Raw genomic sequence first — 23680 nt, 5'->3', positions numbered from 1 at the left:
CGAGCTGCATAAGACCAGGGGTAAAGTCTCCATGTCGACGTCAGCTTCTCGGTGTTTTCGCCCCGACATGCATTAATGGCCTTGAGGCTCAGGACCTCCCGGAATTCCTCTTTGAGCCATATGACCCAGCTCGCGACGTTTATTGCACCGTTTTGCATCTCGCTTGCGGGTCAGATGCTTTGAGTAATTCGGGCATTCTTGGAATCAAACAGAGACAGATGATGCATTGCATAGCCAATTCTGGGTCTGAACCCCCAAACTTTCGCTTTGCTTCTCATGTGCCAGTCCCGGCGCCCTCATAAAAACTTGTTAAAACCTAAGCAATCCATGATATCAGAATCACTTTCGCAGACCCATTTCCAACTCCGCTAATTTATGGAAACTCTCTCTTGATCATCGCGCTTCGATTTACTTCTTATAAACCCCAAAGCCTAACTCTCTTTTTTTATTCTATCTGATCTTTGTTCCCCAGACCCAGACTCTCCATCTTTTCTCCAATCTCCCTCCCCCAAGCTTTTACACCGAAAAAAAGCTCTCCGCGGAAACAGTCGCTCCCGGCGCAACAACACCCCCAAACACCCAACACCACACACATACACACAAGATGCAGCAAAGATTACGGTCGCTCAAGCGCCCTCTGCTCCTCGCAGCAGCAGCCACAACAACAGTAACCCTCGGAGGAGCATACTACGCCTCCCGCAACAAGACACATGTCGTCGACAAGCCCCTCGTTCCTCTCAAGCGCGATGAGAAGAACCGCATCGTCCCCCCTACATTCAGCGCCACAAAGACCCGCGCATCACAACTCGCCGAGCTGCGTCGCAGCGGCGAAGACACAGAATACGATCTTCTCATCATCGGAGGCGGTGCTACAGGAACTGGTATCGCTGTTGACGCCATCACCCGCGGCCTCAAAGTCGCTCTTGTGGAGCGCGATGACTTCTCTTCTGGCACAAGCTCAAAGAGCACAAAGCTCGTTCACGGTGGTGTGCGATATCTAGAAAAGGCTGTTTGGAACCTTGACTATGGTCAATTGCAGCTTGTCATGGAGGCTCTTCGTGAGCGCAAGACGTTTTTGAACATTGCGCCTCACTTGTCCAGCTCATTGCCAATTCTACTACCCCTCCAAAAATGGTGGGAGGCGCCCTACTTCTGGGCTGGTACCAAGGCCTACGATCTCCTCGCTGGGTCGCAAGGTCTTGAGAGCTCATACTATATGAGCAAGAACAAGGCTCTCGAGGCATTCCCTCTCTTGCGACGGGAGAACATGGTTGGCGCGCTGGTGTACTACGATGGTCAGCACAACGACTCTCGAATGAACGTCGCTCTCGCTCTGACTGCTTCTCACTACGGCGCTACTGTTCTCAACCACGTTGAGGTAACTGGTCTTGAGAAGGATGCGAACGGCAAGATCATGGGCGCTCAAGTGCGCGATGTCCTCGCTTCCAAGAACGGTGATGCCGCTGGCGCTGAGCCTTTCAAGGTCCGCGCCAAGGGTGTCGTCAACGCAACCGGTCCCTTCACCGATGCCATTCACCAAATGGATGACCCCTCTCGCAAGCCCATTGTCGCTCCCGCTTCAGGTGTGCACATCATGCTTCCCAAGGAGATCTGCCCCAACGGTCTTGGCCTTCTCGACGCTGCCACCTCAGACGGTCGCGTCATCTTCGTTCTCCCCTGGCAGGGATACACTCTCGCTGGTACCACCGACAACCCATGCGAAGTTGAGGCTGCGCCTGTTGCTCAACAGCAGGATGTTGACTTTATCCTCAAGGAAGTCAGCAAGCTTCTGACACCCGAGTCTGTTCTGTCGCGCAAGGATGTTCTCGCTGCCTGGTCTGGTAAGTCGCATCATCTCAATTGACCTGACCCGAACACTTCTAACAATTTACAGGCATCCGACCTCTCGTCAAGAACCCCAACGCCAAGAACACCGAGTCCCTCGTCCGAAGCCATCTCATCACCACCTCCCCCTCCGGTCTCCTGACCTGCGCTGGTGGCAAGTGGACCACCTACCGTGAAATGGCCGAGGACACCGTCAACGAGGCCATCAAGCTCTTCGACCTCAAGCCCCAAGCCGTGGCTCTTCCCGACATCAGCGGCGCCGGCGCTTCCGGCTTCACCACCCGCGGCGTTTGCTGCACGCGCAATGTTCCTCTCATCGGCGCCCACGGATACTCCACATCTCTCGCCTCTCAATTGATGGAGGTCTACAACATCGACGCTGACATTGCTGATCATCTCGCTCACAACTACGGTGATCGCGCCTGGACTCTTCTCTCCATCTCTCCCTCCCTCAACACCCGTCTTGTCTCCTCTCTTCCCTTCATCGAGGCTGAGGTCTCTCACGGCATTCGCTCCGAAGCCGCCTGCACCATCCCCGATATCATCGCCCGCCGCACCCGTCTCTCATTCCTCGACTCCCACAAGGCTCTTGAGGCTCTTCCCCGCGTCCTCGACATCGCCTCCACTGAACTCCAATGGAGTGCTGCCCGCAAGGAGCAGGAGAAGGCTGATGCTATCAAGTTCCTCGCCTCTATGGGTCTTGAGCAGCAGACCGATGCGCCCGTGCAGGCCTCCCAGGAGGAGAAGATGCCCGTACGCAGCATTGAGCACTCACCCCGCCCCACCCGCGTCGGTGGTCTTGATGTCGACCTGAACGGTCTCGGTGGTACCGGCTCTTACAGCAAGTCGCGCGACGACTAGATGAGCATTTCATTTTTAGAGATAGCATGTAGCATATAGAGATTCCCGGCATTGGTTGTGTTACACTAAAAGCATGGCGCATAGATGCAGGATTGGGCTGGGATTGGACAAGGCGTCACGGATTTTCTTGATAACTATATATTTTAATGAACTTTCATGATCATCTTCATCTTCAAGTTAAATCCCTCTGGTGTTGTGGTCTATTCATCCACGTGTTAACCACGTCTACACTCGAGTTTAATTCCTCCATGCCCGCTGATCAATTGGAGATTATCCCCGCAATTAAATCCTGTTTAGAAAATCCCCATCGGATCGTCGATGATTTCCTGCATCTCCATAAAATGAGGCTCCATTACATCAGGACCCATCTGGAGCCCCAGACTAAACATGCTTCATGACCTGGAGATAAATGACGTAGCAGTTCCGTAACCATGGGTCATGTACGTAACGTCCTGAATCCTACGAGTGTGACTCCGATACCGCAGCCAACTTCGTGATGGGATTAAATAGCAGAAACTGGAAGAGGCAGTACAGGGTGTTGAAACGTCCTGACCATCTTGGCCGCCTGAGCGGTGCCATACGAGACATCAATGACACGGTTTGGAATTGCGCTAAGAACAAGCTCGAAAGTGAGCTCCGGAGCACTTGAGACATTGGTATTCGTACTGCGCTGTCCCTGTTGGTCGTCACCAGTCTGTCAAGCACTAGTTATGTACGGTTCGAACGTGTTTAGTGCATCGTTGCTATTATTTATCTGGAATTGCACACCCAAGGCCTGATCATTGCTTCGGTTGTTGGCCTTGGAAGGTACTACGTCGATCGTCTTGGGGTGTAGCTTATGCTCCTGTGAAAGGTCAGTTTGGGAAAGGAGGCAGAGGGGACGAGTCTTGACTCACCACCGGCGGCCTCAGCCCTGGAGAATCCGACATTAGCACCAAGTGATGATTAGCTTGCTGCCGTGACGGAGGTTGTGTTGTCAGCCGTCCCAGGCTGAGTGTGCGGCCACAATCCACTGGCCAGAGCCTTTTTGTCCGAGACGCTTGATGAGGACCCAGACCAACTTCTGATGGTTGAGTTGTCCACGGGGGACATACCACTTATGCGTAAGTCCGTCATGGAGCTGTCGTTTGGATCGTTGCCCTGGGACATGACTGATACAGCCGATGCCTGCAAGAGGCAATTCTTCTGTAGAGCCCGCAACGCCACACGGGAATGGCTAGTAGTAGCGCTCGGGTCCAATGACAAAGCCAAGCCTGGAACATATTGGTTTCTTAATCCATGCCACGAGGGGGTCCTTCAAGATGGTCTCGTGGTAACCTGTCACATAGGTTCTTGGCGACTGGGTTCAATCCCCTGACAATCGCGAGGTGATATCGAGCAGTACAGCGTCTTTTATCTTGGCAACAGACTCATCGCTAACTTGTCCCTCTTGAATAAAAGAAAGTTGATGATCTAATTGACTTATATCCTCACGCAGCTCTGCCAGTTCATTGCCAACGCTCTCCTCGAATTCTTGTGTATTCTTCTCGACCGCTGTCTCGAGGGCCCCAAAGCTATGGTGTATATCTTGTTGCGACTTGTCGAAGGCTTTGTATTGTTCTTGGAGCTTGGCTACGGTTTCCCGTAGTTCCTGGTTTTCCTTCTCCAAAAATGCAATGCGCTGCCAGTCTGTGGCTTTTGCTTGCTTGAGCATCTGGAGCTCAGCCCAAATCAGGGCAATTTCTTCAGCACGGTCGGTCTCAGTATCTTGTCGCGGACGCTTTCTGTCAGGCTTGTGGTCGATCGGGGGCGGCGGCGGCGGGGGTTCGGTTTCTTCGTATGACGGTGGTGCAAGCGTTTCATCTGCACCAAGCTGGACAATCTTTGCTCCAAGACCGGCATACATGCTAGCCAGTTGAAAGCGGCTGCTGCAAGATGTCTTGAAAAAACCCTGGCTGACTGCATCGCTGACTGACTGGAGTTTAGGAGATGCATTGCGCGCCTCGATGTAAACGGTGAAAGCAGTTGCCCGAGAAAACTCGCGAATGGCATCGAGCACAACACCTGACCGTGCCCGACCTGCTGGGCATATTGGCTCGAGAGCAGGAGTAGGGACAAGGATGTCAAGATGGCGGTTCAATTGGAAACGCAGGCCAAGAGCTGGGGACTTGAACTCTTGCTCCACCTCACTAGAGACGGTCGGATTTTTAACGACATCGAAAGAGATAACGGAGGAAGCACAGGCTCGAAGTGTTACATCGGATGTGTTGTCAAGGCCTTTGAGCTTGAGGGGAATGTGTATGTCGAAGAGAGAACCTTTCGAATCGAATCGAGCTGTCAACGTAATAGAGCTGACTTTGGGATCGGGTTTGGCCAGAATACGAATCGTGCGATCTGACTGCCAAATGTGTTATTGGAAATTCAAAAGCGTTGAGAGCTGACGCGGAGCCTTACCTCGTGATCAGACTGCCACTCGATGACAGTGCGGGCAGTAAAATGGACGTCAAGGCATGGTGAAGTCGACATTCCTGCAACCAGTCAGTTTTACAACGTTATGGAACTTGCCTGCGTAAGCTCCGCACCAAGCCGTGCCAAAACGCGCGCGACCAGAAGAGGGTGAGCTTCGCTGCACAGGCAATCTCTAATCTCCAGCGCGCTGCGAGACCAGAGATCCCTTCTACAGACCCCGGTTGTTCCAGCAAAGGAGGCGCGAAACGCACTCGTTTGAAGGGTACAAGTCGGAATTTTATGACAGTCTGTAGTGCGATTTACCGCCTCTCCTTGGACGCGGCGAATTGGCAGGGCGTAGTTGGAGAGAGTTGAATGATGGGAGAAGAAAACATTGCGACGCTGCTGGGTTGAACATGCGTGCGTGATGGAGCCAGCGTGAATGAACAGTTGATTGTGGATGCTGTCGGTGAATGGAAATGAAGTGGAGCTGTTCGTATGGAGAAATAGTTTGTCCGTTGAGCCGATGGATACGGTGGGTCTTGCGATAAATGCCCCATAGTTTCACTACTCCTCAGGTCAATAAGCCTGCTCTTGCGACAACTACTAGCTAGGTCAGTGACCCTCACTCTAAGGTTGATTGACTGTGGGTCAACATACCACAGACGCCTGTAAACCCTGTGATGCTTGCAAGAAGTGCCCTGACTGAAGCGCTACTGTTGGACAGAATACCTGACAAAAGTTCTGCGAAAACTGCTCAAGCTCGAGCGTCCTCGTATGAGCGTTTCTAGCGTCTTCTGCAAATGTCATAGTGAAAGCGTATATATAAATTGCCTTTTAAGTGCTCAAGTTAATTGGGAGTTTTTAACATCTTAATTTGATACATCTTAGTGACATTATATAATCTTTAACTATTGACCAACAGAACTGCTTGTAAGGAGTAGTGTTCCTGAAGCTAGCTGCGGGATGGATTTTGTCAACTTCAGCGAACGGATGACTGTCTGGATCTCAGTCAAACCTGGGGGTGTTGATACCTCTTTTGAATGCATGAAAGGCTTCCCTCCCCAGCTCGCAATACACCAAGATAACAGCCTAAGTGAGCAATCGGTCTCACAGCCGCATGTGATATCTGCTTAGGTTTCGCTCGTGAATCTCGGGAGACTCCCAGTCAGCTGAGCCCAATGGAAGCTCTGGTGGGGGTCCTCGCCAAGGACAGAGGAACCGAAATCCTACAGCTCTGGAATGAAGGTCTTTGCATCGCAAGATTTAATCCGATGCTAAAGCAGAGCCTATTTTCGTCTTGAATGGCATGTAAAAGCCGCTGTCATAGAAATCAGATAGAGTGAACACATGCTGACCACAATTGAAATTGCCACTTCTAATTGTCACCAATCTATTGCATTACCGGCAAGACTTACTCGACTTCGACTTGAGATGGAGATGGAGGGAGTTTTGGACACTCTTCTTGCAGTAGGGGATACTCAGTTTTGGCATGTGGATGTAGATATGTCTTTTGCAGCGCATGGCAATGGAGATGTTCTCGTCGAATGGCGAATATTGAACCACCAAGAAGCAGTAGGTCACGAAGGTAATGGTGGAACGAGACAAGCCACAAAGCTATTGCAGGTACTTCGGGAATTAGACGCCAACCAAAAGTTTATCCAATTTTGTTTGCGCCAGCTGCCGGATGATGTTCCAAGATGCCCATACTCGCTGCACGAGAATTTTGACTTTCAGACCTCTCTTTGGGTTAGGTGTTTGAGCTGGATCGGAAGATGAGACGATGGGTCAAAAGAGTCAAGGCCTCGATAGTGATACTACCAAGTTGATTCCTGACAAGCCTGGCGGTGGTCTAGAGAGCAATGCGATTGAGAATGGGGCATGTAGGGCGCATATTAGGTATTTTTGAGACCTAAGAATGAAGACTGTAGTTACAGAGTATAAGAAATCCGATGATATGACCAGTGAATGGTAAAGAATGATGAGAGGTGGTTCCCGTTGGCAACGGCTCCGTGTTGTGGCAGTTCTCACGATGGAGTACTGGCCTGAGGAGGACATAAGACTTTGAACGTTCTTACTATCTTAACGGGCTCGGTACCGCCTAGTGAGATGAATCTTTCTGGCATTGCACATATAACTAATTCGAAGTTGAGTTGACGAGCGGCTATCGGGTCGCCGGTATGAAGTCCTTCTCTATCGTTGTCAGTCTGTAGTACGGCCGTAATGCGCGGATCAAAAGCCTCTGTTTCATCCTCGGTATCTTCGATCTCAAAACAAACATCGAGGATTTCGCCGTTGCTTCGGTTTTCGATCTTGATAGGCGACATATTGAGGGCTTGGGTGCGAGGGAGCATGTAGCTGTCATCTTTACCTAGGGTATCGCAGGTGCGTCAACGTTGAGAGAGCTTCATATGGTTTCTTGTGAACTTACCCTTGATATCATCGAAACCAGAGACCTTGAAGTTAGCGCCCGAAGTCACTGAGGTTGCGTTGCCAAGTATCGCCGCTTGGGTCTGTGACCAGGAACTGTTCGATAGAGTTGCTCGGCCAGAGGTACACGATACCGACCCAGACCATATCGTAAACGAATGTGTATCGCTGTCAATTAAGTCGTCGCCCTCGCTCATTGGACTGGAGCCTCTATCGCTCCCTCTATCGATGATCGCGTCCGCCCAAGGATCTGGACCCTCAGTTGGCACTTCTTCCTGTAGAGCGCGAAGGGTTACACGATAGAGCTTGATCGGCGTACTCGGTGCCAATGAAAGTCCTAGAACTGAGCAAGTTAAATTTCAGTTTCATCGTTGACAGAGAGTTCACTGCACTGCTCACGTATCTCGTATGAACTATGAATCGGCGACACATCGTCGTCTACTGAGGCTATTGCGCAAGTCATCTGGACCGTGCAGGACACGTCGAGCTCCAGATCATCGTAAGTGACCTGCGATGTCGATATGAGCGTCAGGGTTATCGTTTGACTCCAGCTGTCAGCGGTTTCAGAGTTTGTCGCCATGGCATGTTTGTTAACGCGGCCGAGGACGTTGGATCCTCTAGCGTCTCGGGTACTTTGCGGCTCCAAGACTTAACTCACTGCGACGTCCGCCAATAAGAGCTCATGAAGGTCAATTCGCGCTATGTGTCAAGCTCTGAGAGCTGACAAGCTTAGTCCTTGAATCCTAACAAGGTAAGTGATGAGGATGCTTTGACTATCTTGGAACAATTTAGGATGAATTTAGTAGACTTGTGAGCCAAATGCCTGAGATTATTCATGTTTCTCGTCGCGTCGTGATCCGGATGTCAGGGCTTTTGGCAGGTCGAACCGCACTACCTTACAGACGACATCAGTGACCAGAGGCAAGAAATAATGCCTATGGAGAGGGTAGGGACCTTCAGTATCTGTTTATAATTCTTGCTGCCCACAAGACTAGCACATTGCTGTTGATCAGAAACAGTGGGTAGTTACAAAGCACAAACAACACACCTGCTGCCAACGTCGTTGCGTCAAGAAAAGCGGAAGGGTCGCTGGATCAACATCTCATTGGATCGGCATGCTTGGCACAGGCTTCCATGAATTGTGCAGTGTTTCATATTGAGGCGTTTGATTGGCCTGAGACGGGTATCAGCATAATGTGACATGAGTTTTATTTGCGGTTGAGAATTGTGGCTGAGGAGAGATAATAATCACTACACAGAACGTAGCAAAATAAGTTAGTATCAATATACCAGAGCATCTCAAAATCAGGGGAAAACGCGTTTAAAACTGAGGAATAATATGCATCTAGACGATTACTGTGAATGAATGAAGGGGTGTAGCACAACTGGGCAGGAGCAAATCAGGCTGTCTGTGGGGACATCTGTTATCCGTCAGTTGTAACTTGTCACTAAGGTGATAACTAACTTATTATAACCTAGGTAAATTTATATAAATATTTTAAGAGATTTACTAAATTTATAAAACTTATATAAAATTTATAAAATTTATATTAATTAAGTTATTTATATTTAACTAATCTAATATTCCCTAAGTTAATACAATCCTTAGACCATTCGTCCCAAGTCAAGGCTGCCTTAGGTACTTGAGCTACCAGGGTCCTTTAGCCACTGCCCTGCCTCTTGCATCTCACTTCCGAAGGTGCAGCCTCGCGGCCTCGACGCGTCCCGTAGCTCACACGCCGTTTCCTTTTCTTCTTTTCATTCTCAAGACTTCCGCCAAATTAAGGAAAACTCTTCTTCCCGTTATGCCATAACCCGCAGCCCTCCACCAACCTTTGGCTCGTCACAATGTGTTTTGAAGCACCACCTGTACCGGCGCCCCAGAATGAACACGCTAAACGCACAAATGAGCTCTTCACTGTCTTTTACGAGGAACTCGGAAAATGGCCCTGGGAGGTCATCTCATTTGGCCCAAGGAAATGGGGCCAGAAACTAGTCTCGGGTTTCACGAGGCTTCTGAGCGTCGACCTTCCTAAGACTGACGGGGTAACGCTCGAGCAACTCATCGACTTCTTGCATGATCACTCTGCGGATCACACGATGCCGCAATACAGATATCAGCTGAGCATGAAGCTTATCGCCAAAGCAACCAAGTGGCTGGCAGACAAGCGTGAACTTCCTAGTGCTCAACCACATGACTCCGATTCCGATTCCGATTCTGACGGTTCCATCCTTAATGAACCTCAGAACGTGACCCGCAACAAAGCTCGAGCCCGAGCTCTTCACACAGATACCAGAACTGCCCGTAAGTTTATTCAATCAGAATAACATTAGGCTAATAAGGCTAGCAATTCGAACCGCTCGCAAGCGACCCATAGATTACAGCGAACGTCGCTATTTCCAACTCCATAATGTCGACGGTCCTGAAGATGACGGCGCAGAAGATGGAGGAAACGAGGAAATTCAGGAAGAGGTTGAACTCGAGCCAGCCGAGCCTCCAGCCAAAAAAAGGCTTATGGTATTCTTCAACTTCTCACCTGAGAACACACAGGAGCTATCTAAACTTATGGGAGACTACATCACGGTAGCAACCAGACACTCCATACCCTTGCAGCAGGATCTAATGAGTCGGGATAGGGACCTGGTAATCCACGCAACGGTAACGGCAACGTTGAGGCATCCCGACACTCGATTCCACAGCGCAATGCTCCAGGTGCAGGGGAAAAACGCCTTCTCGATACACCTGTAAGTTCATATTATGAAGCTATACCCACATGACTAGTCTAACTGAACCGTACAGAATCAGTCGCTGAATGAAGTTCAACTTGCCTACGCCGAACATCTCAAGCGCGAGATCATGAAACTGGAAGAGGACATTAGCCGCACTGAAGCCAATATCAGCAACTCATCCCGACGCCGTGTAGGTTATCTTGAAACCGTGCGTTCCAGCGCCGAGGCTCTCGAGCAAGCCACAAAAGAAGCCACCAAGGCTTCACAAGTGGTCCAACACGCAAGAGCCCGCTGCGAAGCAGATGCCCAGGTTGTCGAGGAATTACGGCGTATAAGCAGCGACAACCCTGGCATCCTCACTGCAGAGATAGTCCAGAACATCGAAAAAAATACCCCTGCACAGAAAGAAAAGAGAGAGGCTGAGCTTAATCTACGCAACAAGGAGAAGCGTCTCAACGACCTCAGAACCAAGACCCAGATGGCAGAGGCCAACGTGGACCCACTGAACAGCAAGATCAGCGAGCTGTCTGACGTATTGCACGCAAAGAAGAACGCCCGTCGAAGTCTCGTTGCTATTCATCGTCTTGTTGCAATGGGTGGGAAGGAGTTGAAAGAAACTTTGGGGGAGAAGGGTCTCGAAGAGTGGGCGAAGGAACAGAACAGGTCTGAGAGATAGGTTAACCGTGTGGGGAATTCTGATGTGACGGCATTGGGTTAGATTTGTATGGGCCTTTGAGACTTTGAGAGCTTGCGGTTTGGGAGCATAATGCATAAATTTTGGCCATAATAATGGGATTGTACGGCATTTATAGACTGTTCCCCCCCGGTTCACGGTCTAGCGATGGGCACAGGCTGCTGTGACTGTAGTGCGACAGGATGCTGGATGTGAGGGTTCTCTACAGCTACTGGTAAGAAGTAATAGAATCCTAAAGTTAGAATATTATAAAAATTATAAAGTTTTATAAAAATCTTATAAAAGTTATATAAAAGTATATAAATTAATAAAAACTATAAAAATTTATAAAATCCTATATTAAATAATCTAAGTCTAAGTAAACCTTCTACTAATTTGCCCCAGGGGCCAGGGGTGCCTCGAAATGCGCCATCACCTTCAGTCCAGCTTCTCTTCTCAAGTTCAATCTCCTTTGCATAACCCCCAAAGGGACGGAAAACTTCAACCAAAGCTCTAGCCCAGCGTTCATCCCATCTGAATCCCTCAAACTGCGCCTTTGTACAGTCCCAGTACTCTGGGTAGAAACCACTGTTTTCCCAATCGACGATCCCCGAGACCGCCCAACCCCTTGTCCCATCCAGTCTTGTGACTTTGTCCACGAGAATGTTCCGCAGATTCAAGTCCGCATGGGTAAATACAACTTGATGACCTCTCCAGGTGGGATCATCGGGATGGCGAAGATATTGACTGAAAGAAGCTTCGTCGTCGAAGGGGCCAATAGGGTTGCCATCTCGAATTCTTGGGTCGCTACATGCTTGGCCCAGAGTATTACATATGTGGTTCTTGGGACCGACTGGGGGGATTGCTCGGATTTGAGAAATGAAGCTTTGCATTTGGTCGACGAACTCCTGACAATCTCTATCGGAGAGCATATCCATCGCCCTAGCGAGGGGCTCGCCGCGGAGACCTGTAGTCAAGAGATACGTGTTTCGCGAGTCTGCTACCAGATCCAGCACACGAGGGACTGGCACCGAAGTGTACTTGTGAATAAGACCGAGCGCATTGGATTCATTGAAAGCTCCTTCGCTAGTGGACTTTAGGTAAAGACCGAAAGGCAAACGGCTAACTGCCAAGGAACTGGTACTTCCATAAAGATGGTGTCCGATCTTTCGCAATAGTTTGTACGTCGGTAGTCGAATGAATTGGGGGATTATAAGCCATGCCCCCAGAAGATTGTGCGGAACATCTGGCATACAGCTGACACTAAACCTGGCCTGGATGTTGTAGGTCGTACCCCCGCCTGAGCTATCGCTGTTTCATTGTCCGCAATTTGCTTTCTGACCTCAAGCCAGCGCATGCTCGAGGCCAAGCGGGCATGGGTCCCGATGAAACGTGCGTCTACCTTGCGTATTCCCGAACGCGAGTGGTCTCCGAGAAGAGGATATTGACCGTCGACATCGATCATTGGTTCCACGGTTCCAATCAGACACCAACCAATCCTGTACTGGGATGAGTTAATACAAGAGAGCCAGACGAATGATATTACTTACTTCAATCATCGATGGGTGTAGCCGATGCAGCTTCACTAGTCCATTCCTGTAGGCTTTGGCGGCTGATCTTCGAACAAGCCAGTGGCCGTCAATTGGATCTACCCGCTTCAGTCGTTCTGTATAAGCTAACTACCAATTGAGGTAAGGGGGGCTGAAGAAGGCGCGGAGCATTGCAAGAACTCGCGGCTAGTCAACCTGTCAGCCATGGCGGAGCTCGGACGGGGACGAAGACAATCTCCTATACCTCGGCTTCAAGCCAGCGGGATGGGGCGAGAACAACAGGCATCACTACCAGAGGGTCGCTCAAACTTGCTGGCTTACCCGTGATGCAGCATCGGTTGCCATCTCTTTTGAGAATTCGAGTTTGGGCCCTGCTGTCAGGAGCAGGTGGTGTAGTCCCGTGTTTTGTGACTAAAAATAATAAGAGCCAGCGTGTTGCATTGATAGCCAGGAAAACTCACTAGACTCTATGATGAACGTCCAATCTGAAACAAGGGCACGAAGCTCAGCCTCGCGGTGTTGGCCCGAATGACAGTAACTGAGGACATGAGCAGCTGCGAGTGGAGGATCAACGGCTTGCGTAATGAAAGACGATAATAGTTTCCCCAATGGGTGTGGTAGACAAGGTTCATCTCGTATCAGGGAGAGCGCTTTGTCGACTGTCTCCTCTAGAAGTGGTTCCATTATGGGTAAAGTTGTAGTGTTGGTTCAAGTGTTGTAAAGTCGGTTGGTTATTTGACAGAAGTGAATGTTCCAATGTCAGGAAATGGTTCAGCCTGAATGCATGGATGCCCGAGGCACCGACTACAGGCGCGCCGAGCGGTTTCATTCATGCTGGCCACACTGATCGCCCGACAATGTGGCATTGATACGGTGATGGCCCAATGTTTCCCGAGTATTTTGAGTTTGCATCATTGTATGCGACCTGAGCATGGCCTTTTGTGGCTATAAAGGCGTATCGCCGTTCCAGAGATCCTTGCAAGGAACGTTTTGACAGAGACACACGGCGCTCACCAGTTAAGTAGATAATGATATAAAGGTGCGTTGCATGCAAGAAGGAAAAACTCAATAGCTCCTTTCTTATATCGTATAGAGCCATTCGATTACCCAAAGCGATCATACTATTACTGCATTCCAACTGTGTAGTCTGGTAGAAGCAATCCATGCATTATGTCTTTCTCAGCCAGGACCGAATACTCTTTACATTTCTCTCACATTCCTTTCTAAGGACCCAAGGATGAACTACTACGTGAGTAAGGGTCTACATGCATTCATAACAAAACTAATCAGAGACTCGAAGCACTGGACTTTATATGCCACCGGCAACAACCCGCCTGAAGGAACAAAATTCCACGCAACCGATCATGGAAACTCAAGGAATCCTCTTAAATATGAGGATGGAAGGGTTGGTAATCCCTTGCGTTCAAGAAACTTGGTTGTATGCCTGAAGGTTGGCTATGAGGACTCTCACCAGGCAATTCGCCAGAGTCTGAAGAAAGTTCCGCTTGGAAGTTCAAGAGCTCTCCCCCGCCGCGAGAGCAGGTGGTCATGCCGTGTTTTTCTCCTCCAAGGTCTCAAACAGCTCAATGATGACGGTCTCATCTTTCTCCCACCAGACTTAGGTATGGCCCTGATTATCACCTTTGGAGTGGTTGACCAAGCTAACTGCAGTATATGCTAGATCTGGAAGGGATTGAAGCAGCATGTTATAAGCACGCCGATTTCTACCATAGAATCAAGGAGGAGGATAGAAACAAATCAACACCGGCCAAAGTTATTAACAACAATCTTTGGCTTCAAATGGAAAATGCCTCTTCTAGGGTCGGGCAACCATCGAATTATTATCAGGCCTATGCCCAGCCGAGACTTCAAGGAGCTGTGCCGATGGACACAGATAGAAGCTACCGTGGCCCGACATACCATCCAACGGACCCAATGGAGACGGAGACTGCAGGACGGTACCTAGGCCCAAGCCCGATGGAAACAGAGCCTCATGGGTACTACAACAACTATCGTTCCGGGCCAAGGTATTAATGTGGGATTTTATGGGAGTGTTTCATATGAGTTGGAAAAACCGGGCTTATTAGTATACGAATCGTTAGTTTGCTACAAAATATCAATGTTCTTTAAGTGTGTACTGCATGAAGAGCTAAAAACGCGCGCCGGTGATCAATAAGATCAGACTGACTATGTCGGTGAAAGAGTTTCTAAGAACAAGATAAGAAGTATGTCCGATTGGACTAGATTATACCGGAAGCAATAAAGCCTGTGATCAATTGAAAATAAAAGCCATGCTGCTGACGAAAAAAGAAATTTCCCACGAAGCAAGTGAATCCTTACTCAACCTGCTTCCACATTCTTTCTAAAACACCAACCCTCGCCACAGCCGCCGGACCCGTCGCAGCAGCCCCGACCTGCTGCATCGAATGATCCACCATCGCCGCCTGCAACAGCTGCTCATTCTGATATCCATGCCCAACTGTCGAGTTTCCGACCGTGTGATCATAATAAAAGTTCGTTGCGTTCAGATTTCCTGCTGCGCTGAACGTCACAGCTGCGAGACCAAGTGTTTGAGCTTGACCGAGAGCGTGTTTGGCGGCTGCGAGCATCCTGTTCATTTCCGGGACTGTCCGAAGATAAACCTCGCGGCGTTGGCGGGCGAATGATAGGAAGGATGTTAGGTCTTGGGTCTTGCAGGCGTTCTTGTAGAGCTGCCGCATGCGAGGGGAGTAGAGATCACAGATTCGGGACTCGGCGACTTGCTCTCCCTTCATGGCGAAGTGTTTCTCCAGCTTCGTACCCTTTGCCACAACGACGTAGCATTCCTGACAGATATGGACATTGTCCCATCCCCACCACCGGCGGTTCTTCGCCAAATCCAGATCGATCTTGGGACACGGTGGCGCGGTACTGAGGTTTACTGCAAATTCGCTAAGTGGTCGCCAGTCATTAATGTAGGCTGCCTCCGCAAACTTTTGCAAAAGGGGCACCCCACGCGGATACCCAGGCAGGTTGAATGAACAGAGGCGGGGCTCAGACGGTCCAACAGACTGTTTGACTTTGAAGAAGTGAGTCATGTCCATGGTGGCGACAGTGCCCGCCATACACGTTGCGCAAATCTCGAATTCTGGAGGATCGCTTGGAAGCGTATACCAGCGAATTCCCCTTGCACCCTGAGGATTACAAGGCGGGTGTTGCGAGAGGCTTTGCAGAGTGTTCCAGAACTTGGGGTAGTTTCCCTTGTCAACCGCCCGAACCATGGGGATGAGCATGTTGGCCTGTCCCATGTCACACGATGCTTCCTGTGACGGTCCAAGACGAGCTGTGCGGAAAGATTGACTTTCAGTAGACTCGTGGAAGTAGTCCCAATAGCACGCTTCGCAGACTGAGAAGTTTGATGGGCCGCGTGAGGACATAAACCAAGTCCTCTCTGGACCTGCGATAGGTTGTGCTTTGGGACACGACGGAAGCTGTAGCCTCTTGTAGAACCCCGTAGTGAAGGCTGTCCAGTTGTTATTCGGTGCATGGACCTTGAGCATGCGGCGGATGAACCAAAGATTATGATCACAACTTGCAGCGCCCTGAGGCTTATGTGTACTGAACCTGTTACCGAATGAGGTATGCTTGAAATAATCCTCATAGCAAGGTTTGCAGATTGCCATCTCTGGTCGATCGGGTGGGTAATACCACTCTTGTCCCTCCACTGACTTATCCTCTGGACAATGGCCCAGTGCAGGTCTCATGGCCATGAAGCTCAGCATGTTGTCAAGTCTCATTGATGAGACAGCAGCTGGCCAAAGATAGTCTTGGACCCGGGGCGTTCCGAACAGACATTGCCGTTCTAATCTGTCATCGTACCATACCGGTGTAAACGTGTCTTGAAACGGTGAGTTGAGAACGCCATCTGCGTAGCAACGACTGCAGATGACAAAGTCTGGGTAGGAACTGTGGATGAACCAGTAGATCGGTAGTGTGAATGGCATGTCGATACATTCAGTTACCGGCTGAATTCTTAATGGCATCGCGGTGTTGGGACCTCTGTTGGAGACAGCCTGGTTGGGCGAGGCTCCAACATGTTGGGATACTCGAGCACTTCCGCTCGCTGGAAGGTCTTGAGGAATCGGTTGAGCTTGATAAGGGTATTGTTGTTGGTGATACTGCACCTGCTGCGGAGGAGAGGCTACAGGTGAACCCTGGAGTTCCGCTTGGGGTTGCACTGGTTGAGGAGGGTAATTCTGATAGTACTGCTGCTGCTGCTGTTGGTATTGCACCGGATATCCGGGAGCGTTGGAATATCGCTGAGTCTGTTGACCCTGCTGCGGCTGTGGGTACCCAGCAGGCTGTTGTTGCTGCTGCATATCCCTCCCAGCTTGCCTCACTGCTTTCTCCGCATCGGACAGAAACCTGGTTAATCGACCCATTTGTTCCCACAGGTTCCAGGAATATTAGACGAGGAAACACCACAGTGAGTCAAATATTTCAGCTGAACACTTATACTTGGACGACGCTGCCCCACTGATGCCGTTCCGTGCCGACATTGCCGGCCAGTATGCCTCGTTTTCCCAGTTAGGCTGAACTAACTCAAATGGATTGACAGCTAGGAGAGATTGAAGCTCATTGGACTCGGAGCAATTTCGAACCCGGTATGGATCGTGCTGACTTCATTTGTGTCATGCCCTGCTGCTGCGTGATTTATCCCTGTTGAAGTCAGTATGACTCGCCGATGGAGCAGAATCAGACTGCTTGACTGTCTTCGCAATCATCAAATTAAGCTTCAAATTGAATGACTGTGGTCTAGTTTTACAGTATATATCTATTCTAGTACCAATGTTCCTTTTGAGTTTCTCGTTATCGGGTCGCATTCTTTCAGACGTAGATATGGAGTTCTTCCCATTGACAGCCATGCGAAATAAGCTGCCAAAAACGCGTACAGCAGACCGACATGTATAACACCCTCCTTCCAAACTGCAACATCACGCTCCGATCCTTGCTCAGACTGGCACCTGGTAAACCAAATCACTTAGAAGACGCCTGGAATAAAGCGCGCGGTAACCCGACTCCATGCAACCCATTTCTCTCCAAATGTCTTCTTCAACATTTTCTCCTCATCCTTCACCCTCATCATAAGCCTTCGCAAGATTCCAAACACAAGAACCAAACAACAGATCAAGCCCCAACCGCTTACCGTCGCTCGCAAGCTTTGAGGAAGCCAGCAACCGAATGCGCCGTCCCATCGCAAGAACAGGGCGAGATTGACGATCAAGACGATAATTTGTCCCGTGTATCCAGGATGCTGGATATACCGATAAATGCCATCCGTCATCAAAGTATCAGGTGGTCCAAGCTGAAAGGTGAAGTTCTTTCCGAGTTGAGCAAAAGCCGTTAATCGAAGTGGCCCGCCAACGAGAATGATCATTGAGAGACAAGCGAGCGTGTATGCATTCCAGCTGAACAGCTCCGAGTTCAAGTTCTCAGCATGAGGACACACGGAGCTGGAATCACCGTAGCCCATGGCGATGATGGCGTGGAAAACACCAACGCTGACAGCAAGAATTCGTCGGATTCGTGCTGCAGTTGGACTGGCGTAGGTTCCGAGACTGTCTTGCTTCCAGCCTTCGCGTGGAACCTCGTTGGGAGGTTTGAAGCAGGACATGGTGATGAGGCTGGACAGCAGAACTGCCCCTCCGAAATAGACTTCATGGAATGTTGCCATCGCTTGACGATTGTTGAAATGTAGATTTAGTTCAAGATCAAATGATATCAGATTACTGGCTTCACTTCGCTGATGGTTGTTGAATTGGCCTGTCTTTTAACTGGTCTCAGCATCGGCGATCGGCGGTTATAACCCTCCGACATGGGACCAGAGCGTTCGGCGAATCACGCATTGCCCTACCGCTCGTTATCTTCGTCCTTGATTAATTCTCAGTCCTATGGAGGTCTCGGTGAACTTGCAGCCGATTGACCGGCTTGAAGGTCGTATGATTATGCTTCTGATATGATTAATAATCCCAGCGACCAACACAACGATTCAGCCTCGAGGTTTTACATAATATCGGCTTCAGCACGAGAAACAAAGACACGTTTTACCAGATTGCAAGGAAAGTAATGAATATACCTTCTTGTTTCCCAAGAATCTCAGCGTCGACTTGTGTGGCGTGAGGGGTTACAGCACATATGATGCTGCAACAGCATTCGAAAACGGAGATTCTATATAGAACTTGCGGCTGTAATCCTCAATGGGCATTGACTTTCGACCAAAACAACAAGGACATGGGGGATAGAAAGCCGCTTGCGCAACAGTTGGCGATACCTGCTGACGTTTGCAACAGTCGTTTCATAGATAAATTACTTCATATCATCACATACGTTTTCCTATTCTCAACGTAATATCGATAGAAGCATAGTAATTACCAGTAGGGGATAAATGAAGCTTTGAGCTAGAGTTCAGGATGTGCCATGTTAGCCCAACTCACTAGCGATAATAGCAGAGGCTCTAGACTAGTCCGATACCTGAGGCATCCTACCCCACCCTGTCATTCTCCCCGTCGCGATAACGGCCATCCTGTATCTCAGTAAATCCGGCAACTGCGAAGTCGCACCCAAGACTGTAATAATTGGACTCCGCATAGTTTGTTTTGCCACTCAGAATGAACTCTCCATATCGTCCAACTTACACCAAGTCTCGCCATGGCTGTTCAAGATGTAAAGAGAAGAGAGTCTGTAGAGCTCACTTAAGATGCTGTTGATAACGCTGACTTTTAAACCAGGTAAAATGCGACCAGAGGAGGCCGGGATGTAAACGATGTGAGGATGCAGGCTCCTCATGCCCTGGCTACGCTTTAAACCTGCGATGGTCTGCTAAGAACCAACTTCAACAGAAGTCTGTCAGCTCTAGCCAAAAGCCTCGGACGAGAAGAGGCAATCAGTCATGCTCAAGTTCAACTAGTTATATGAATGAGGGAGAAACCATTGATATCACGACGTCAACATTGGATCCCTTGCTATTATTTCCTCATTTTGGAGATACCAACCTAATGCCATTCCCAGCACTGAATGCCTCCGACTTCCTCGGCTTAGGGGAGGATCCTTCAGCTTCAAATTGGCCTTTCCCAATTTTGGATTCCTCGGATGCCGTGACTATACCAGACGATACGGCTTTTACAGATGGCTCACCGAGTTTGGATAAAACTGGCCAGTGGAAAGATCAGGGAACGGAGACGAATCATTCCATTGATATGAGCTGGTTGCGCGATGAAGGTCAACAATCTTGTACTGATCTAAATACGACACCTCTACTTGCAGAGTCTTACAACAATGGAGCCCCTGGTCACCACTCATCACTAACAATACCACAACAACTGAACAATCTTCCAACAGCTCTTTCTGACTTCTTTATACGGGAAGTCATACCACTTTACTGCGCATGGGATAGTCAGTCGAATCTAATGCGAGTAGTAGCAGAAAACTCGTGGCAATCATCAAAGGTCCTATATCACACGATGCAAAGCATGTCAGCCGCTTGTCTAACAAGCGTCTTTCCTGAATTATCTACCACTGCAATTCAAGAACGCTTGATAGCCCTTCAATGCTTAGATGGGGACAACCCAAATACTGCAGAGTATGTTGAGGCGAGACTACTGGCAACAGTTCTCCTCTGCCACACTGCAAGTTGGCATGATCCTGGCAATTTGGCCAAAGAGAGATATCATTTGACTCAAAGACGAGTGCTGGAATGGAGCTCGACCTCTGGAACACAGTCTAAGCCTATGGTCAAATTCTTTCAGACTGCAGTCGACTACTGGGGGATGCTTCTGTCGTTCTTTACAGATGTGTCAGGCGACCCTGATTCTGATACTCTGATCGGGCCCTCAGAACCAAGCAACCAATCTGTGCTGCACCCGTTTGTCGGAATGGCGGGAGAAACAGTCAAGACACTCACTGACGTTGGAAATCTTGTCTCTCAATACCGTTCTCGAGCCTCGTCCATCAGGTTCATCACGGAGGAGGATATGGACTTCTTCAAGATGAAGATCAGGGAGGCTCGCTGTCTAGAGAAACGACTTCTTGCGTATACGCCTGCCGACACATCGAAGATACAGGATACAGGGGATCCAAGAACAACGCTAGCTCACCTGGCCAAGATTGACAAAGCATACCGATGTGTTGGTCTACTCCAGATTTATCGCGTGTTTTCTGATCTTCTCGCTGAACGATACAACCCCTGGGATGCAAATCACATATATTCAGCCAGACCGCCACCCCAAGTTCCCAGCAAAGCCGAGAAGGATTACTGGCTAACAAGTCTAGCGTTATATATGCTTGAGCTTCTCCGAGATATACCTTTTGAGTCGAGGAGTCGCTGTATCCAGCCGTTAATTCTCGTTGCTATCTCGAGCGAACTTCGTCGCATGCCACAGGATGTCACATCATTAGGCGCAGCGGACGAAGAGTCACGGTACATGGGACAGAGCATTATTGAACTCGCCCAAGCACGGAACTTTGTGAAGAGTCGATTGTCAGCATATGCTGATGTCCTGCCCTTGAGAAAGGTGAGCAATATACTTGAGCTGGTGACGAGTATTTGGAGTGCTCTGGACGAAGGGGATTCTGATGTTTACTGGTTGGATATTTGCACTCGGAAGCAGCTCAACACACTCATTGGGTAGATGCTTCAACATTTATCATAATTATGTATGCAAATGTATATTATATTCTATCTTCTACCAATCTCCAGTCTTTGCTATGGACACCCACTTGGCTACAGACTTCTCGACAGTGATGTCTCGCTCTAGTCTCTGGTCTGTAAGAAGAAACGCTTTGGGTAGCCATTCAGGAACTCCTTTGCCAGCAATCATACTAGCAATCGCTTCACCGGCCATCCAAGCCTTGTCCATCCCATACCCACTGTATCCTCCAGCAATCCATTCACCATCGCCGTCTCGCCCAGAAATACTCTTCGGGAGCTTACCTACCAATGGAAGTCCATCCGATGTATGTCCCTGTAACCCAGTCCATACTCCTTTCAACTCCGGTCGCTCATCCTCCGGCCATCCCTTAACAAAGTAGTTTGGTAAGAACTTCAGTAGAGCCTCGACTGAGTGGCCCGGCACAGCAGTATCGTCAGACGTCAGGACGTCAAAGACATTGGAGTAGTCAGTGCCAACCCATATATCTCCAGTCTTGGCATGCTGTTGGAGATAGTACAACCCTCCGTCAAACCGCTCTGACACTGGATCAAGCGTGGACTTGGTCAGATAGCTCCACGAGCGGTGGTTGCCCATGTTTTCTAGATACGGACCCGCCTTTTGGACAGACATGGTCCCTCTATATGGATAGAGTCTTCCTATCAATGGACGCAACAAGTGGGCAGCGTTCGCGTTCGTACAGTGAATCACCTGCTTGGCTCGAATAGCACCCCGTGGAGTCTCAATGATGTATGGGTAGTCAGGCATCGAAGACCCATTGCTTATCGTGCTAGATATGTACTTTATCGCTGTTGCGGGAGTATTTGTCTCGATCGAAAGGCGGTCGTGGTATTGGACAAGAAGACGTTCGAAGATTCCAGTTATGAGGCGGTATGGCCAGACGGCGCCGGCAGGATGGTCGATCACACCATGGCCACTCTTGATGTTAAAACCCTTACAAGAAAGGTCAGTACTCTGAATAGAACGCAGAGAGGATCCTTCAAAGTCAAAGAGCCATACCTTTGCTAAGCCGTCTTGCTCAGTAACACGATGGATGGTTTGGTGACTGGGAATTGCCTCTCGAAAGGAGTTCAGAGACTCATTCGAAGCTTTCCAAGTCTCCTCATCCCCAGCAACCATGACTTTATGTACATGTCGAATCTCACTGGAATCACGGAGCTCTGGATCTAGTTCGTCGAGCATACCCATAATCCGCTCAGTGTTCATGAAGCTGAAGCGACACATTTCCTTGGCTGTATCTTCCCCATGTCTTTTACACATAGTATTGTAGAGATGACCGACTGGAGAGACGAGTTGGCCTCCATTACGGCCTGTTGCGCCGCTGGTAAGGGTACGAGCCTCGAGGACGACGATCTGACTTGTCGAGTCCAGACTATCATCCTCAAGGAGGGCCTTGGTAACGCTGCATCCCGTTATCCCAGAGCCAATCACAACAATATCGGCATACCGTGGAAGGGTTGGAGACTGAATGTTTGATACAGTAGGGTGGGCAGGTTCTTGCCAGAGGGAGATAGAAGGGTTAGGTTTCGGCAACAATGGGTCTGATAGAAGGGTAGCACGAAGCTTTCTCATGAACTCTTCGGGTAAGCCATAGTTTGAGTCGGGATGCTGTAACGATCGGGCAATAGCCAGAAGCCGATCTGTGGCTTTGCGTGAATCATTCATGGTTGATGGGGCTTCTTTGACCGTTGGTAGTGATGGCCGAGATAGCAGTGTCAGAATGCTTTTCTTACTGATATACTTGAGCTATCAGCCCATGCCACCGTAGATCGGGAAGTTTAACGAACCCCTCGCGTCTAGCCAGTCTTCTTCGGGCAAGAATTCTATATCGTTGCTCACGCGCAGCTTGCGTTATCATCTGACTCTTCTGCATACATAATTTACACTTTCGATCACTTGCTGTTTGGAGCATGACTCTTGATAAAAAATGTTTCCATCATAGGGAAACGTGGTTCATTTTGAGAGATCAAGACACTAACCCGTATCTGGTTCTGTTGAACGGTGAGTTCTGATTGCTCAATCGCGAGTCCTCTGTAGCGAGTTTCCAATCAGAAGTTATCTGATGGAGCCGGCCAAGTACCGTTGAACTAACTGAATATCGTAACATTTCTAGGAGCTCCGTAGGGGAGACTATCAACGTTGGATGACATTATCGGCGAACTAACGAGCAAGACTGAGTCAGTGTTATCAGGCCAAGACATGAGGTTACCATAATCGCTTTAGTCGTTCCCAGTTGCCAGGTTCCAGATTCCGGGGCCCCAGGATCTATTATCAGTGGAGCTGATAGTGTTGATAATGGCTGTTCACTGTATCATGGCGCCTTTCGTAGCAGCTTGGGTCGAGACATCTCCTCTATAAGATCGTCGAACCCCACAATGAATTGAACATTTTCCCATCTCGAACGTTCCATCTATTTACTGTTTATGACAACTGAGCTCTCACTTCTTCCCTCATCGTAT

At 49.3% G+C, this 23680-nt stretch overlaps 12 protein-coding genes across 12 annotated transcripts; 4 read left to right on the top strand and 8 right to left on the bottom strand.

The window, feature by feature from the left end:
* Nucleotides 1–173: 173 nt before the first annotated feature.
* On the top strand, nucleotides 174–3551 carry FOIG_08626 (glycerol-3-phosphate dehydrogenase). The gene is made up of 2 exons (XM_031208672.1): nucleotides 174–1841; nucleotides 1895–3551. Exons 1-2 carry the CDS (start codon nucleotides 605–607, stop codon nucleotides 2704–2706), a joined length of 2049 nt encoding a protein of 682 aa, XP_031061678.1. The 5' UTR covers nucleotides 174–604; the 3' UTR covers nucleotides 2707–3551.
* On the bottom strand, nucleotides 3209–3635 carry FOIG_08625 (uncharacterized protein; the record flags this gene model as incomplete). The annotated part of the gene is made up of 3 exons (XM_031208671.1): nucleotides 3209–3350; nucleotides 3432–3550; nucleotides 3603–3635. The coding sequence occupies 3 exons, from the start codon at nucleotides 3633–3635 to the stop codon at nucleotides 3209–3211; spliced, it is 294 nt and encodes a 97-aa protein (XP_031061677.1).
* A 416-nt stretch (nucleotides 3636–4051) lies between these two features.
* FOIG_08624 (uncharacterized protein) lies at nucleotides 4052–5211 on the bottom strand (the record flags this gene model as incomplete). The annotated part of the gene is made up of 2 exons (XM_031208670.1): nucleotides 4052–5083; nucleotides 5140–5211. 2 exons carry the CDS (start codon nucleotides 5209–5211, stop codon nucleotides 4052–4054), a joined length of 1104 nt encoding a protein of 367 aa, XP_031061676.1.
* A 1747-nt stretch (nucleotides 5212–6958) lies between these two features.
* On the bottom strand, nucleotides 6959–8143 carry FOIG_08623 (uncharacterized protein; the record flags this gene model as incomplete). The annotated part of the gene is made up of 3 exons (XM_031208669.1): nucleotides 6959–7504; nucleotides 7565–7906; nucleotides 7963–8143. 3 exons carry the CDS (start codon nucleotides 8141–8143, stop codon nucleotides 7161–7163), a joined length of 867 nt encoding a protein of 288 aa, XP_031061675.1. The 3' UTR covers nucleotides 6959–7160.
* Nucleotides 8144–9267: 1124 nt separating this feature from the next.
* Nucleotides 9268–11115, top strand: FOIG_08622 (uncharacterized protein). Its single transcript, XM_031208668.1, has 4 exons — nucleotides 9268–9868; nucleotides 9912–10147; nucleotides 10201–10308; nucleotides 10364–11115. The coding sequence occupies exons 1-4, from the start codon at nucleotides 9412–9414 to the stop codon at nucleotides 10967–10969; spliced, it is 1407 nt and encodes a 468-aa protein (XP_031061674.1). The 5' UTR covers nucleotides 9268–9411; the 3' UTR covers nucleotides 10970–11115.
* A 127-nt stretch (nucleotides 11116–11242) lies between these two features.
* Nucleotides 11243–12219, bottom strand: FOIG_08621 (uncharacterized protein; the record flags this gene model as incomplete). Its single annotated transcript, XM_031208667.1, has 2 exons — nucleotides 11243–11262; nucleotides 11352–12219. The coding sequence occupies 2 exons, from the start codon at nucleotides 12217–12219 to the stop codon at nucleotides 11243–11245; spliced, it is 888 nt and encodes a 295-aa protein (XP_031061673.1).
* A 426-nt stretch (nucleotides 12220–12645) lies between these two features.
* On the bottom strand, nucleotides 12646–13200 carry FOIG_08620 (uncharacterized protein; the record flags this gene model as incomplete). The annotated part of the gene is made up of 3 exons (XM_031208666.1): nucleotides 12646–12702; nucleotides 12761–12927; nucleotides 12978–13200. The coding sequence occupies 3 exons, from the start codon at nucleotides 13198–13200 to the stop codon at nucleotides 12646–12648; spliced, it is 447 nt and encodes a 148-aa protein (XP_031061672.1).
* Nucleotides 13201–13753: 553 nt separating this feature from the next.
* Nucleotides 13754–14550, top strand: FOIG_08619 (uncharacterized protein; the record flags this gene model as incomplete). The annotated part of the gene is made up of 2 exons (XM_031208665.1): nucleotides 13754–14138; nucleotides 14198–14550. 2 exons carry the CDS (start codon nucleotides 13754–13756, stop codon nucleotides 14548–14550), a joined length of 738 nt encoding a protein of 245 aa, XP_031061671.1.
* Nucleotides 14551–14577: 27 nt separating this feature from the next.
* Nucleotides 14578–17021, bottom strand: FOIG_08618 (uncharacterized protein). Its single transcript, XM_031208664.1, has one exon. It carries the CDS (start codon nucleotides 16935–16937, stop codon nucleotides 14853–14855), a length of 2085 nt encoding a protein of 694 aa, XP_031061670.1. The 5' UTR covers nucleotides 16938–17021; the 3' UTR covers nucleotides 14578–14852.
* A 258-nt stretch (nucleotides 17022–17279) lies between these two features.
* FOIG_08617 (uncharacterized protein) lies at nucleotides 17280–18311 on the bottom strand. Its single transcript, XM_031208663.1, has one exon. The coding sequence runs from the start codon at nucleotides 18227–18229 to the stop codon at nucleotides 17537–17539; it is 693 nt and encodes a 230-aa protein (XP_031061669.1). The 5' UTR covers nucleotides 18230–18311; the 3' UTR covers nucleotides 17280–17536.
* A 784-nt stretch (nucleotides 18312–19095) lies between these two features.
* On the top strand, nucleotides 19096–21182 carry FOIG_08616 (uncharacterized protein; the record flags this gene model as incomplete). Its single annotated transcript, XM_031208662.1, has 2 exons — nucleotides 19096–19232; nucleotides 19284–21182. Exons 1-2 carry the CDS (start codon nucleotides 19164–19166, stop codon nucleotides 21180–21182), a joined length of 1968 nt encoding a protein of 655 aa, XP_031061668.1. The 5' UTR covers nucleotides 19096–19163.
* A 54-nt stretch (nucleotides 21183–21236) lies between these two features.
* On the bottom strand, nucleotides 21237–22886 carry FOIG_08615 (uncharacterized protein; the record flags this gene model as incomplete). Its single annotated transcript, XM_031208661.1, has 2 exons — nucleotides 21237–22154; nucleotides 22221–22886. The coding sequence occupies 2 exons, from the start codon at nucleotides 22884–22886 to the stop codon at nucleotides 21237–21239; spliced, it is 1584 nt and encodes a 527-aa protein (XP_031061667.1).
* Between the last annotated feature and the right edge of the window lie 794 nt (nucleotides 22887–23680).

This window comes from Fusarium odoratissimum (assembly GCF_000260195.1).
Source record: "Fusarium odoratissimum NRRL 54006 unplaced genomic scaffold supercont1.13, whole genome shotgun sequence".
NCBI lineage: Eukaryota > Fungi > Ascomycota > Sordariomycetes > Hypocreales > Nectriaceae > Fusarium > Fusarium odoratissimum.
Note: the sequence above shows the minus strand (reverse complement) of the source record. Positions and strands in the feature narration are given on the sequence as shown.